Source organism: Kryptolebias marmoratus, linkage group LG20 (genome assembly GCF_001649575.2).
Source record: "Kryptolebias marmoratus isolate JLee-2015 linkage group LG20, ASM164957v2, whole genome shotgun sequence".
NCBI lineage: Eukaryota > Metazoa > Chordata > Actinopteri > Cyprinodontiformes > Rivulidae > Kryptolebias > Kryptolebias marmoratus.
The window spans coordinates 16,408,692-16,424,462 of NC_051449.1; the positions used below are offsets into that span (position 1 = coordinate 16,408,692).

The window sequence follows — 15,771 nt, forward strand, 5'->3', positions numbered from 1 at the left end:
GGAGGGGGGAGGGAGGAGGGGGCTGCGTCCCGCCCTCGCTTCACACTTGAATTTTACAAGGGAAGTGCCCTCCCCCCAGCCCCTCCAATCCTTTGCCCCGTCCCGAGCTGTCTCCGCATCCCTCTGATCCAGAGTGGAGACAGGAAGAGGGCTGTAAAGTTTATTTTCGCAGTCATCCCTCTTCTCGTCCTGACCTCGTCTGTCCAGCCTTCCATCCATCACCGGCACTGGGAGACTCGCGCTGATGCCTTTCCTGTGGCAAACCAAGGCGCTGCAAATTGCACTGAAATAAATGCAAAATGTGACACACAGTTTCACACAGGGGCACCACTAAGGAGGGCCCATGGGGGCCACTGCCCAACCTTTGAACCTGTTGCCCCCCCCCCCCAACTTAACCCTCTTGGCCAAACAGTCTTATGCTCAAAATCTATCTGTTGGTAAAATATGACACAAACCATTGAACAGATTTTACTGAAACTCGTTAACATTTAGAGTCAGCCTAGTTCAAGCCAACTGACCTCAGTGAACACAAAAAATGGCTACGGCTCGGTCAGTTTTACAGATGCTGAGCTAAAATTTGCTGTGGCGGTAGCTGAAAGTCATCCCCCTACACACTCTGAATGGCAACTGATTTTACGAGGTCTTCGTTTTAAAACTTCGGCCTGCAAGGCAGTGCGCGATATGCATTCCTTCAAAGAATGCTATAGTTTTAATTATGAATGTAAATCTGACACAAGCTTCCATAGGTGGAGCGGTGACTATGCTGCTTTAAAGTGGGAAAACTGAACAAGCCTATATTGGATGGAGGTTTGCTAACTCACATACTGCGATATTTGAAAACATTCTGACGGCGCTTCTGTTTTCACAGCTTGTTTTTTTTTTTTGTCTTTTTCCAAATCACTGAAAGCCTTCTGTTCTGGCAAAATGATGGGAAGTCCAAATTATGTCAAACAGAAGCGTCTGCGAGGAAATATTGGCCCTAATTAAAAACTTTAATTATGTCAAATGTTTTGTTTGCATTTTGGTGTGAGCAAGACATCTTGGATTAAAGTGTTACAAACTAATTTGTCTTTAAACTGAATTAAAAGTAGTGTCTTAAATAGGCAAATTAGAATACCGGGAGGCCCTGCTGTCAGCTTATAAGGAATGTTGCTGGAGTTGGCTGAGATGGGGGGTGGAAGGGTGTTTACTCCAACTCCCTTCTGCCCACCTTTTGTTTTTTCTCCTCTTGCCTCCCTCGCTGCAGCTCCGGCTTTCCTCAGTGGTACAACACAGATGCACGTAACATCTGTGCCGCACATGAAAATGGCGCTTCCAAAATATGCTGCCCCATTTACGGCGAGCTCTTTCTATGGTCCAAACCGAAGTCCAATAAAAAAACAAAAAAACGGCCGAGCAGGGCGCCGCAGCAGCTGGTGACAAATACGCTACGTCATAAGAGCTCGGGTGATCCGAAGCGTTCCCTTGATACTGATTCGTCACACAGAGCAAAGTCAACTTGCTATTAAAGGCACTCATTGACACATCAATGTTCAAAATTTAAATTAAATTAAAAATTTGTAAGCAGAATTTGTGAACAGCTGCCGACTACCACGTGTGTTTGTTTAACTCCGGAAACAGCCGAAGTGACAGAAAATAGGTCAACAATGACAACGTCCATGGAAGAGCTATTTGGGATGGGGAAGTCTGGCAGTTTTGATGTACTGGTACATATTTATGCTAATATAGCTCAATCATCTGACTCAAGCATCCACTTTGTTTTCAGTGGATTCAGCTGAGCGCTCTGTTTACATTGAGCGCGTTCCTGCACATCAGAAGGGCATATTCTTATATCTGGTAAACTACTGGAGTCAGCTCTTTCAAACTGCACCATTGTAGTTCAGGATAAAGTTTTTAATATTTGATTTTATAGTTTGCAGTGAGTACTTTTACTAAGCGTCTGCATGCATGCAGGCAGATTAGACACGGATGGATATTTTTTGTGTTTTAATGCTGTTTCACAAAAAGCAGTAATGCTGCCTGTTGTTTCTGCAGCTTATGACTGCATTTGATTCATCTCTGGGAAGAAATAAAAATTTAAAAAAACTCAAAAAAGGTGATTTTTTTTTAAATTTCGCAAGAAAGTATTTGTGTACTCGTACATGTTGAGAAAAATGTTACATCTAGAAGTTCTGTCAGTCAGTGCCACATATCAACTACTTCTGTTATAAGGTAGAATGCCTGCTTAGACAGAAGGCATCCTTGAGGCAAGTCACTCATGAGGTAAATGACATGAACTTACAGCAGTGCAGAAGCTCCTTGTTTGTGTTTCTGCAGCTTATTTGTTTTTTGGCAACAAGTTTAGACACAAACCAAAAAGACAGGTGCACGTGTGGTGTTTCCAGACGCAGCAAACAAAATTGATAATTTTCTTGATTGTTTTTAGTCACAGCACATCACCAGCGAAGTGTGGACGAATATTCGATACATATTTGTTTCAGCGATCATGAGATGCAGGCACGTTCACGTGTTCTGTCATATCTCACCCTCTCTTCAGTTTAAAAAAGAAAACATCAGGTTACTGTAGGCAGCTGTTGTTCCACACCTTCTGAAATGGTTGCCCCTTTCGTCCCCCCACCCAGGTCCGGCTATTTTTTTGTCAGGCTCAATTTGCAAACAGGGCCCCGGCTGGAGATGAAGATGGAGGAGGAGCAGGAGGCCGCTGGCAGTTATGGCAAGGGGCCCCCGAAGGGGCAAAAAAACAGTTCCTAAAGAGTGGGAGGCAGGAATTCCTCAATCCAAGCCTGCCCGAACTGTGAGAGGGATCTGCCTGCTAAACAGTCGGCTTTTGCTGCTGGCCGGGCGCCCTTTGAAATCCAGCTGCAGGCGGGATGGGTGGCAGATAAAGAAAAAAAAACGGAAAGAAATAAGGGAGGGAGGGAAAACAAAAAACAAAGGTGAAAAGAGAGCAGAGGAAAATGAGAAAGAGAGCAACCAGTGAATGGGTGTGCTCCGTCAGGGGCCTCAGCCCCCCCAATCAGTGAGGGACCTCCGCAGATTAGCCCTTCATCTGAGCTTGTACGCCCTGACCTCAACAACCCCGAAGCCTGCTCTTCATCTTTTCCCTTTCCCTCACTCTCTCTTTTTCGAAGCGCACACACTTACCCCGCTCACTGAGCCTTCTTTTTTTTTTTTAGCCCCCCCCACCCTGCCTTACCTCTCTGTGCCTCTGTAACATCCAGCTCACCCTGCTGACACCCCGCCACACACATTCTCCGAACGCGCACACACAAGCTGGCTCCTCGCACAAAAGAAGGGGCGAAAGGGGAGAAAATCCGGGCTGATGTGCAGGACAAATGAGGAGAAAGAAGACGGCAGATTTTTTTTTTTTTTTTTTAACTACAAGAAGCATTAAAGAGAGACGAGGGAGATGAGCTGAGGACAAATGGACACACCACTGCAGGTGTTTTGCTCAAGGGAATCAGAGACTGTTGATGTGCAAGCTGCTCCTTGTGTTTTTATTACAAATATGCTTTTCTCTCCACTTTAAAACTCAATTTTGCTTTTAAAGGTTTGAAAAAAAGAAGCCACAGTAGTCCTTTTTCAGTGAAATCAACGTACTTTTCTGTGTATCTGTACCTTTCCTTTTGCTGAAAAGGAAAAAAAAAAAAATCACAGCCCAACTGAGCTCCACTATGATAGACTTCTTCCGCAAACAAAAACAAGGGAAAATCCATGTCTTGCATGCCTGCGTGGAGGACCCCCTTGTTTGTGCACATGGAGGTAAAGGTGGAAAAACAAGTCGCAGGTTGAATAAACTGTGAGTGAAAATGTGTTAGTACTTCTTAGGTTTTATTTGTGGAGCTGCACGTGGATGCCTGAAAGACACAGCTCTGTATACCTTGGCTCAGTCACTCACTTCCCTCCTTGGATGTGACCTACCTGCTTGTGTTTTATGTCAAAGCAATTAAAAGATGGCATTCTGTTTACAAGCTAGAATGAAATCCTCAATAAAGAAAGGAAATCTGTCTATCGTGTTCATCGTGTATTTGTTGATTTACCTTGTTTAATGAATGCCATTGATTAGTAGGGATGTTTTAGCCAAATATAGTTGTGCTCTTTGATGTTTTAGGGGCTTGAAATTTGAGGTTTTTAAATGTTTTAGAAAAGTAAATGAACAAATCAAGAAATATAAGATAAAAAGACCATGATTATAATTATATTTCCATTATATTTCTATAAATGAAAAAAGGGGTTTATGGTTAATTAATGCATTTACGAGTTTCCAAAGAGTTGAAAGCAGGTATTTTCCAGAAACATGTATTAAAATACTGTATTTAAATCTGTATTTTGATACATGTATGTGGTATTTTCCTGCGCCTTCTACTCCTTGCCACTAGGGGGCGGTAGCTAAAATCCAAGAAGCACAACGGCGCTCAGGAGATCACTCTCTGCAGCTAACAGCAGCTATCAGCAGCTAATCTCCTGGACAACGCAGTCGTGTATTTTTTTTTATTGTCCGTTTAAGTATTAGCGTATTTTTTGGCGTGTTTTTGCAATTCACAATCCAGTGATTTTTGCAAAACGTCAGCGACATACGCAAGGCGGGCTCCAATGGATAAGTTTTAAGTAGCCCCTAAATGTTTGATCACTGTTGATTCTCTCCCGGGATGCTAGCACACCAGCGAGCAAGCTAAATCTGCTAAAAGCAAGCCAAACAGCAACGCTGTACGGATGCTTTGAAGAGCGGACGCGGCGGATTCTTGGTGGAGCTTTTCAGTCGGTCCCTTGCGTGATGTCAAGCAACCGGCCGCAGCAAAGCGGTGGCGGGGCAAGTTCGGTGCCGAGCACCAGCAGCAGCAGCGGCGGCGGCACAGGAGGCAGTGGGAGCACCGCCGTAACTAGTAATGGGAACTCGTCGGGAAATGTTGTGCCCTCCTCCCGGACTCTGGCAGCAACCGGCGAGGGAGGCTTGTCCGTGCCCACTGTGCCCGCGGTGTCGTCGTCCCGGGGCGGGTTGGCTTCCCTGAGCAGACCGACATCGTCCGCGGGCAGCAGGAAGAGGTCCCTCCATCAAGCACCTTTGTACAACGGCCTCCTGAATTCATACGAAGATAAAAGCAACGACTTTGTCTGGTTAGTTTGAACTTAGACTGAGGGGAAAAATACTACATTTTAGAGAGGAAATTTAACTCGAGTTTCTCTTTTTTTTTCTTTTCTTCCAGTCCAATTTGCTTCGAAATGATAGAGGAAGCACACATGACAAAGTGTGGCCACAGTTTTTGGTAAGTGTCAGGGTGTTACTCATTTAATGCAGCTTCCCACCTGCTCAGGAGCTTTTCAGCCTCCCAACAGAGAATTTCTCTCTTTTTGTGTGTTCACATTTGGTTGAATTTACTGAATTATCTGATTCCACTTTTATCTACTTTTCCTCTTGCAGTTTCAAGTGTATTCGCCAGAGTTTGGAGGACAGCAACAGATGTCCCAAGTGTAACTATATTGTTGATAACGTGGATCAGCTGTACCCAAACTTTCTCGGTGGGTATTTTAACCTGGAAGGTTGTTTTCACGCTGTCAGTGCCACCTCTTTGAGAATTTATCCATTTATTTCTTCAATTAAATGGAGACAAGACAAAAGAAAATTAGACTTGTAGTATTAAAACACAATATTGTTAAAATAAATACGTTTTCCCACTCAAATGGTAGTTCTCATGCCTTGTCCTTGTTTCTCGTCCCCCTCTCTGTGATATTCCAGTAAATGAACTGATCCTTAAACAGAAACAAAGGTCAGAGGAGAAGAGACTGAAATTAGATCCTCCTGTAAGTTAAGCTCATTCTGTACGCTTGTTTTGTGTGTGTTTGAGACTGCCAAGCTTGAACACTATTATCATTATTACCATTTTGTTTAAATGGTTACTGTTTCTGACCCCTAGAATTGGTCTCGGTGGCAGGTCTTCCAGGATATTTTGAATCCTGACCAGGAGAACTTGGACCTTGCGAACGTCAATCTGATGTTGGAGCTTCTCGTTCAGAAGAAGAAGCAGCTGGAGGCGGTAAGTCATCGACGGCTTTTTTGGTTTCAAACAGATATTGGCGTATTCCATTCGGTGTAATCACGATTTTAAAACAAAATCAATGATCAGATCCATTTTTTTTATCTCTTTCCATATAAATTCTTTCCTGCTGTGAACATTCACTTGGTGCTGAAGTGGCTGTGCTGTAAAAACGAGGGTAACTGAGTGGCGTTGCTGCGTTTTCCCTGCATTTTGTAAGGTTGATGATAAAAGCAATTGGAACTTTATTTAGGAGCTAAATAAAGACCTCGCGCAGTCTTACAGGCGACACTGGCTCCGAGTTTTATCAGTCTGGACACAAAAGAACGGGGTTTCCCTTCCAGACTGTTAAAGAACTAAAACAACTACTTCTGCTTCCACTGTGTTAGGAAAGCTTGTTGACACATTTAGCTGGAGAGTTCAACTTAAGGAAAAATAACCACACAAATAAAAGTTTATAAACCATTCTGATTCTTCTTAATGTACTTCCTAAAGAAAGTGAAGGAGTTCCAATGGACCATGGCCACAAAAATATACACGTCAACTGTCTTTTTGATGACATTAGCCAATATTATATATATTTGTGAGTGACAGAAGTGTGCCAATATTTCGCCCTCAGACGAAGTTGACTAAAGTCAAGAGTTGTTAAATCGTGAATGAATAACTTGATGCTTTTATCAGGAGGTCATAGGTCGACGCTGATCAACGGCGCCGAAAGCTCGCGCAGCCTCAAAAGTCCGACACATCCTGTTTCTGTCTGGTTTTGTCAGCCCGCGTGAAAAAGAAAAGAGAAGTAGGAGCCCGAGGACATCCTGTTGACTTGTGTTCTGTCACATCAGCTCTGTGTTAAAGCTTCAGAAAACACTCGTTTCAAAACGTTTGCTTCAGAATATCAGACGGGGCCGCTCGGCGCCCCTGCACCACTTTGCTTGGCACGAACGATCGCAAGAATAAAACCAGTCACTGAGCTGAGATTATCTATTTATGTATTTTATTTTATTTTTAATCAGAGCGTGCAAATATGCAAAATGTCTTGAACTGAAATAAGATTAAAAAAAGTCGAAGATGATTTAAAATGTTGCCATGTCTGTCCACAGCAGAACACTGAAAACATTTGTAACAGTTCTGCTGGGGACGTTGTCATGGTCCAAGTTGTGCCACTGTCAGCTTTTGCAACAAGGAAAGCTGCTACATTGCACGTTGTAATAGTTGTAAAACTGTTGCCATTGATAAATTGGGTTACAAAAAGTGATTTTTGGCTGCGTGACGGGGGACCACCTGACACAGTTATGAACTAAAGAGTGACACCGCATGGCGCTGAAGTCCTGAAGTTTTCCGGACGTGTTCCGTAAGGAGAAAACACAAATCCCTTCTGGATTCCCTCCTGGTTTTATGCAGTGATTAGCCAGTCAGAGAGAAGTCCAGAAAAATCAGGATTTGCTCCCACTCGTGAAACACAAAACCAAATGCCGCAGAGTGCTTTAAAAGTGTGTGCTGATAAGAGATGCTGCTTCATCTCATTTTCTGCTTCTTTCCACTCGTTCGATGCTATTTTGTTTACATCTGTATATGTGATGTGCTGTAAACTAAACCCAGAATCTCCCACTGTGAACTGTAAGTGTGAGTGGGAACTGCAGACTGAGTCCTGATCTTCACGGGCAGATTATCTCGCAGTTCTACCAGATTATTCAGAACCAACTTGTTGCTTTAGCCGCGTGGTTCTGTACCTCACAGCCATGAAATGAAGCACCTAAAGCCACTCTGGAAAATGTCGGCTGACGATCTGACAACAAGAGAGCTGGTTATCAAAGTGCTCGTCAGCGTGCGAGCAATGGCACAATCCAGTTTTTTGCTTTGGAGATTTTTAGGGTAAAATGTCTCTTGTTTTTCAAAGATTGCGGTTAAATGAAACCTCCAGTGGAAATAAACAACTGTAAGAAACAGTCAAATGTCAGCTCCAGTCCGAACTTCGGTTTGCTGCTTTTGGCTCGTTCTGTTATGACAGGCATTCAAATTATGATGTAGTGGTGGCTGCAGCCATCAGCTGCTGTTTTTGTCACACAAACCCTTTGACTAAGAATTCTTCGTCATTTTAAGGTGCCGTCATGTTATCTTGAAGTATCGTTTAAGAAGATTGCGTAGAAATAATCGACTGTGACCTTTTTAAAATTACTTTTGTTATTATAGGACATAAACCTGCTTCTCTTGAACGTTATTTTTCTCTGAGAGTAGAAAAACAACTTTTAATATTTTCATTCATATCAGCCAGTGTCGCTGTTCTGTTCATGTTTGATTAGGTTTGATGTTTTTATCTGTGTTAGGAATCCCAAGCGGCTCAGAGACAGATCCTCATGGAGTTTCTGAAAGAAGCCAGGAGAAACAAGAGAGAGGTATCCCCGTTTTCACACGACTGATCACAGAGATGTGTATTGCAATACTAAAAGTAGAACTGTAATAGGGGACTTTTTAAAAAAAAGAATAAAACAAAAAACACAGGAAGCCTTTGCATATTTTCCAAAAGGATGTAAAAAAAATAAATAAATGTACTCGTTCAAGCATGTTTGTGTTTTTTGTCTGTCAACAGCAACTAGACCAACTACAGAAAGAGCTCAACTTCCTTGAAGAGGACATTAAACGTGTTGAGGTGGGTTAACAGGACTTCTAAACGCCCGCCGATTGCGTTCTCCAAACCCATATTTCCATCGATTACAAAGGAAAGCAGGCAGGGCTATAAATCGGCACAGCTGGAGATTAACAGCTGGTTTTTGTTGTTGTTTTGTCAGGAAATGAGTGGGCTCTACTCCCCAATAATAGAGGCAGAGTGCACGGTGCCTAACGTCGAGGCTCCCTCTCCAGCGCCCAGGTACTGCTGTACAGGAAATGAAGTCATTGTCATGCAGTAACATTTCAGTTTTGTTTAATTGGTACTATTTTATTTTTACTAAAATAATACCCATTTGTATCTTAATGTTCCCCTTTCCTCCAGCTGCAGTAGCATCATCGAGCCACCAGATTACAACCAGCCTCCAGGGTTCGGCTCAACAACCCCGGTACGTCACAGACACTCGTGCTGCGTTAAAATTGTCTCTGTTATTTTTGTGTCCTAGCTTTTTTTTATTTATTTATTTTCCCTGACAAGCTGTGTGCCGTTACAAATGTTTAGCGCTGCCATAACTGCCCCTTTTGGGACTGTTTGTCCAGGGAAAGCGGCAGACCTGGTACAACAGCACGCTGGCGTCGAGAAGAAAGAGACTGACGGCTCATTTCGAGGATCTGGAGCAGTGCTACTTCTCTAACAAGATGTCACGCATCACAGGTACTCACTGGACAGATGTGACTTCTGTAATCAGTTATGCATTTTCCTGTTTGGATCCTCACAACATCATCAGAGGTGGTGGGAATATTGCTCAGCAGGAATTACATCACTAAGACCTCATTCATAGAAACAGTTGTAGCATTTTGTCACCATTATTTAAACAATTCTGAAAAAAACGTTGCTACTTTAACACACCGGATGTGTTTGATTACTGTGTGTTTAAACAATGGTAAAATGACTCCATCTTTTTATTTTGTACTGTAATAAGTTTGTTTTATTTTCAGAGAAACCAAATATATCAGCCCTTCTGTCTTGGGGTTTAAATTTGAAAAATCACATGAAGAGTTTGCTGCATGTCCTTTTTTTTTCCTTTCTTTTTCCTGCTACAAGTTGGCGTGTATTGAGGTCGAGTGTTTGCTGTTTTCAGATGAAGGCAGGAACCTGAACCAGCTGGATGATTTCATGGAGTGTTTGTCTAAATTCACTCGCTACAACACTGTGCGGCCACTGGCCACCCTCTCCTACGCCAGTGACCTTTACAACGGCTCCAGTATTGTCTCTAGGTATGTAAAAGTGGCCCAAGTTGTACGACCGGACCCAAAATCGTTATTCTTCTTTGTCAGATTTTTGTAAGGTCACTGAAGTTTTAGAAACAAGAAGTGTCACCGTCTCGCACGGCGTCCTCTCCTGCGTTTCAGTATCGAGTTCGACCGCGATTGCGACTACTTTGCTATCGCTGGCGTGACCAAGAAGATCAAGGTTTTTGAGTACGGGACTGTCATCCAGGACGCGGTGGACATCCACTACCCTGTCAACGAAATGACCTGCAATTCCAAAATCAGGTGAGGAGAAACTTCGTCTTTAAGCAGCGCTGTCAGTCCATTAGGTCTTCTCAGATTTAATCAGCAACTCAGCTGGGACAGTACGGCTTGAAATAACTCTGTGGAAGTGATGACCTCCAGCTCTTCCTGTGTTGTAGCTGTATCAGCTGGAGCAGTTATCACAAGAACCTTCTGGCCAGCAGCGATTATGAAGGCACCGTCATCTTGTGGGATGGCTTCACCGGGCAGAGGTCCAAAGTCTACCAGGTGGGACACCCGCAGTGTTTGTTGTTTTACTTTTTTCAGACGCTGGTTTCATTTCTGCTCTTTATTAGAACTCTCAGACTTGTTTTGTCCTGACAGCTCTCTAAAGTTTAAAGTTTCTATCTCCCCAGGAACATGAAAAAAGATGTTGGAGCGTGGACTTTAATCTGATGGACCCCAAGCTCTTAGCCTCTGGTTCCGACGATGCTAAAGGTACACGCATAACTCAGTGTTCTGCCGATTGTTCCTAATCTGAAGTCCAAAGTGATCTCAGAGGGAATGCAAAGTTTTACCTAAACAAAAAAACTAAATTATAAAACCACATTTATTAAATGAGCTAAAGATGAAGATTTAGTACATTACATGCTTATGTTAGAGTTTGACAAGTGATGAGTAATTATTATTATTATTATTATTTAATAGCTTCTGTTACAAAATTTTTCTTTTTTTGGAGAGTCACCGCTCTGTTGCACTCATTGTCTTCATGTAACGTGTTATATATTTTTCTTTTTCTTCAGTTAAGTTGTGGTCAACCAATCTTGACAACTCAGTGGCTAGCATCGAGGCTAAAGCTAACGTCTGCTGTGTTAAATTCAGCCCGACCTCCAGATATCATCTGGCCTTCGGCTGTGCGGGTAAGGCCCAGATTTCCTTCACACGAGAGTTATTTGATTGCGATGTTTGTGTTACGCTGACAGGGTTCAAACTTGTTTTTCTCTTGTTTTGATGTATGATTATTGTGGTGCTCACCTCCCACCAGTGTAGTTTCCCTTTGAAGATACTAAATTTCTTCTGTGGTCACGCAGACTCTGGTGGTCCAGACAAACTCCATTTATTAGTACCCCAAAGGAGAGTAAAAAATGTAATAAATATTCAGTTATGCATAGGAAAGTATTCTCTATTACTAACACTAGATGACTGAGCGCAAAACTAGCGAAACTTTGTGGTAACTGTCAACTGTTCTGGCTCCGTCGTGCTTCAGCTTGTGTGTCAGAGGTCCTCAGAGGCTTGAAAAGGAAACCTCTTGACCTTGGAGTTGTTGGTCAAAGCTAGGAGGCTGAAGAAAACAAATAAGCATAGCAACCTGTTTTGCAAAAATGAAATAGTTGATGCTTGGATCAGTAGTTAACTTGAACGTGGCTACATGCCTGCATGTGGTTGATATGAAGTTGTTTGCAGCAATAAAAGAAAAACACAAAAGTCTTTTTACTTTATCCTTCACATGCTTCCCATCTGTCTTTTGTTTTGTTTTTCCTCTGCTGCTCCCAGACCACTGCGTCCACTACTATGATCTCCGCAACACTAAGCAGCCAATCATGGTGTTCAAAGGCCACAGGAAGGCCGTGTCCTACGCCAAGTTTGTAAACGGAGAGGAGATCGTTTCCGCGTAAGCCGCTTCTGATTTATTTGGACTGGATTTTATTTCTGACAACAATGTTTCAACATCACAAGTGCTTAACTAGAATTCTGGTAGTTGGATGTTCCACGTGTATTTGTTTCCCAATTAAATTCCTGTAAAAGAAACGCTCATATTACACTGTATTTCTGCTTAAAACTTTCCTAAGTAGAGCGTTTCCGTTAACGTGACTGATGCTTTTGCTGCTCTGTCGTCTATTTGAGTCAGTTTAATGCCACAAACTCAGATACCAGTTTGTTTTTAACAGGCTATAATTTTCCTGTAGCAGGTTACAAATTTAGACTGCCCAATATAGATAAGAATCCTAAAATCTTGAGTTTATATTCCAATAGAACGAGATCAAAGTCACTTGTAAAACCTAAGAGGGTTAACTTGTCCTGCCGCCAGAAGCTGTGAAATTTTTATTCATTCACATACTCTGTTTGGGATTTACAGGTCGACAGATAGCCAGCTGAAGTTGTGGAACGTCAACAAACCTCACTGCCTGCGCTCCTTCAAGGGCCACATCAATGAGAAGAACTTTGTTGGGCTGGCGTCCAACGGGGACTATGTTGCCTGCGGTGAGCGTCCTCTTTAAAACTAACAACCAAAACAACTCGCATTGTAGCATTTCCAAAAAGGCAAACTTTTGAACTTCATATAACGCAACGTGCGCTTGATTTTGTGCGTTAATAGGCAGTGAGAACAACTCCTTGTATCTGTACTACAAAGGACTTTCCAAGACACTGTTGACATTCAAGTTTGACACAGTAAAGAGTGTCCTGGACAAAGACAAGAAGGAGGATGACACCAACGAGTTCGTCAGTGCCGTCTGCTGGAGGGCGCTGCCCGACGGAGTGAGTTTGTGTTGTTAGTAAGGCCTCACGTCACCAAAGGTTTCGGCCAAATTGTGATAATTGCTTTACAGGTAATTCACCATCTATAGAAACTATTTCGCCCTGTTTTACCCTTACTTTGTCTTTTTGTTTTAGGAGTCAAACGTTCTCATCGCTGCAAACAGTCAAGGAACAATCAAGGTTAGTATTTTTATGTGTGTAAAACTAAACTTGTCAGATCCTTTTGAGTTTTCAGTATTTTTTTTAATCCCTTAAATAAAGAAAGAAAGCCTTAAATAAAATATTATTAATGCCAAACTTTTTTTTTGGGCCTGTTTAGCTTACAGTACATCAGTAAATCGTGTGAGCAATGTTTACCTCAGATGTTGGACAGCAAAACGTCTCGAGTTTATTTTTTGCCTTGAGTAAGCAAGTACTTTCTCACTAAAATCAGCAAAATAGTTGTCTTTTGCTCAACAGTGGCCTGTACTACGTCTTAAAAACAGTTGTTAATCGTCCACCACATGTAGTGTGTTCAAATAAGCACAGTCTTTGAGTAAAAGTAAAAAAATTCACCAACACTCTGCCAGGTTTCTGCCAGAAACATAAAATCTAAAACAGGCGAGTGAAGAAGTCATTTAAAAGTTTTATTTGCTGTTGATCTAACATTAACATAAAGCCCATCCTGGTTGGAGCTTGGCCTTTCACCAACAACAGTGCCAGACTCAGCGGTCGTAAGTTCTGGAGGTTTATTCCACCTGAGTGAAGGTGCAGTGAAGGCTAACTCGGGATGAGAGTCTGTATGCCAACAACAGGTTCCAGTCAGGTGTCGACAGGATCTACAGAACACTTGGTGTGATGGACGATCTGCTGGTGACTCCCAGTCCAGGCTCAGACCTCACAACTCAGTTTCTAATGTAGTGCCTTAGCCTTTGCCTAAGAATATGATCAACTATGAGTACTAACATTATGATAAATGCACATATCTGTAGGCAATACACCTCAAATTACCATCCGTCAAGGTGGAACATCAGTCTTGGTGATGTTACTGAATGGACTCTGTATCATGTTGATGTTGGCAGAACCCATCTGTCACTAAACTTCACAAGACACAGAATTATCTAAAAACCCCTGAGTGACTCTTAGGCCAAGAGAATCCAAGTCTTGTGATCTGGTTTATACAAAGATGGGTTTATTTGGCCTAAATGGACCCAGTAGACAGCATCCGTGCAGTCAAGCGCGTGAATGGCACCTTCATCCTGTGGGGATGTTTTACTGTCAGGACCTGGAGACTAGTCGTGTTGAAGGAGATGCAGAACAATGTTGAGTTGTTTAAGCCGAAGAAATTTCAAAACCTCAGCTTTAGATTAAAATAGAAAAAATATTTTTTTGCTTTTATTTAGGTTACATTGACACAGTAGGTCTCAGCCTAAGTGAACCACAACCAAACTTGTTTTTTTTCCTCACAGGTACTTGAGCTTGTCTGAGCAGATGGTTGAACCACCGTCAGCCTTTCTGTGGTCGGAGGATCAGTCAGACGCAGGGAGATCTCAGGACGCCTGCCGAGCACTGGGAGAGCTGAAATAAACGGATTTTAGTTTTATCGAGCTACGCACATTTTTTTTTTTTTTTTTTTTTTTTTTCCTGGACAGTAGAACAGACTTTGGACCCGGGCGTCAGCTTAACAGGAGAAGATGGGATTATTTTACCACAAAAATAATAACACCAACCTTTGGCGCAAAGCCAAAAAAGACTTTGGAGAAATTTTTTTTTTTTTCTGCAGCAACATTATATTGGCTACAATAGAACACCTCTTCATCGTTTTAGGTCAAATCAAATCTTATCCTTTTTTTTTAATTAATTCAGCTATTTCTTAATAGTACATCCAGCCAAAAGTTACCTGTTTGATGCATTTTCTCTTTTAAAGGCCAAAGCACAAACCAACATGACATGCAGAAACAGTGTCTTCTCGTGAAGCTTTTAATTCTCAACAATTTGTCAACCTCTTGTGTTTTTTTTTTCTTTTTTCTTTACCCTTCCCTGTTATGTGTAGTTTTTGTGTTGGGAAAGAAATCAGTTTTAATAAATATGACTTGAATTTCATTCTGTCAAGTACACGTCAGCTCCTTCTCCTGCTCAGGACAGAAGCAGTGTCGGAACAAAACGAGACTCCGCGTTCGTCTGTTACCGTCTGACTTCTGGCTGCTAAATCACACGAATAACTGGAACCGTTGTCATATTTGGGCTGTTTGTTGCTTGTTGACTAATAACGACCTCGCAGAAATCTGTTGTTTTTTTTTTAGGTCTTTTAAAGTAGCATTGGACTTTCTCTTCGCGTACTGTAGGCTGGGAACGTATCACCTGAACCGAGCGACATCGTAACTTAAGGAGAACTGCTGTCAGTTTTTGTGGAGGGGCGGGGCGGGGGAGAGGATTTCAGAAACTCCACCGAGACCTGCCTATTTTATGATAACTGAGTGAGAGAGGTGTTTTTTTGTATTTGTAAAACTAAATAAATTATTTCCAAACAATTTGCTGTTTATTGGAATATTTGTCTAAAACCCGCTCTCCTCTAAACACAGTTCCACGATGCTTTTTATAAAGTCTTCATGTGGTTGCTATACGTGTTGCTGAAGCCAAACCCCATGTGTTTCTGCTCACTTTGAAGGAACTGTTCAAAATGTCTCAATCACCAACTCCGGCCCAAAGAAGAGTTTATGTGCTAAAACAATATTACAGAAGAACTGAAGTTAAATTAAATAATGAGGATGTGGATCAGAAGGTTGCTGGTTTGATCCCAGACCCCATCCAAAGGTCCTTAAAGGAATCATCCTGAGTAAGGTCAAAAAATAAAACCAGATTATGTTATGATAAACAGACCTATAGTGCCTAGTAGGTATGTTGGTTTAATTCAAAATGTTTTTTGAAAATCTCATATTTAGGAATGAAATGACTCCATCAAAAGTGGGATTTTGTTTAAAAAATCTGTTATGCAGCTTATGCAAGTTTACTTAACTTTATTTCCACAACACCTTATTGATGCGTTAAATTAACTCAAGGTTATATTTTAGTCAGTTTAAGTATGTTGAACATTTACATCATTTTG

The 15,771-nt window shown here is 42.0% G+C and overlaps 1 protein-coding gene across 2 annotated transcripts; it reads left to right on the forward strand.

Annotated features, from left to right (window-relative positions):
- Window positions 1–4,424: 4,424 nt before the first annotated feature.
- Window positions 4,425–15,196, forward strand: cop1 (COP1 E3 ubiquitin ligase). Of its 2 annotated transcripts, none has more exons than XM_017420767.2 (20): window positions 4,425–5,115; window positions 5,205–5,264; window positions 5,420–5,517; window positions 5,735–5,799; window positions 5,913–6,032; window positions 8,354–8,422; window positions 8,617–8,676; window positions 8,816–8,895; window positions 9,019–9,082; window positions 9,234–9,348; window positions 9,776–9,911; window positions 10,047–10,190; window positions 10,328–10,436; window positions 10,565–10,646; window positions 10,952–11,068; window positions 11,703–11,820; window positions 12,286–12,410; window positions 12,526–12,686; window positions 12,822–12,866; window positions 14,135–15,196. In XM_017420767.2, the coding sequence occupies exons 1-20, from the start codon at window positions 4,775–4,777 to the stop codon at window positions 14,150–14,152; spliced, it is 2,127 nt and encodes a 708-aa protein (XP_017276256.1). In that variant the 5' UTR covers window positions 4,425–4,774; the 3' UTR covers window positions 14,153–15,196. The 2 variants fall into 2 exon arrangements, with proteins under 2 accessions (XP_017276256.1, XP_017276257.1); XM_017420768.2 differs by having other exon boundaries at window positions 5,931–6,032.
- Window positions 15,197–15,771: the final 575 nt, after the last annotated feature.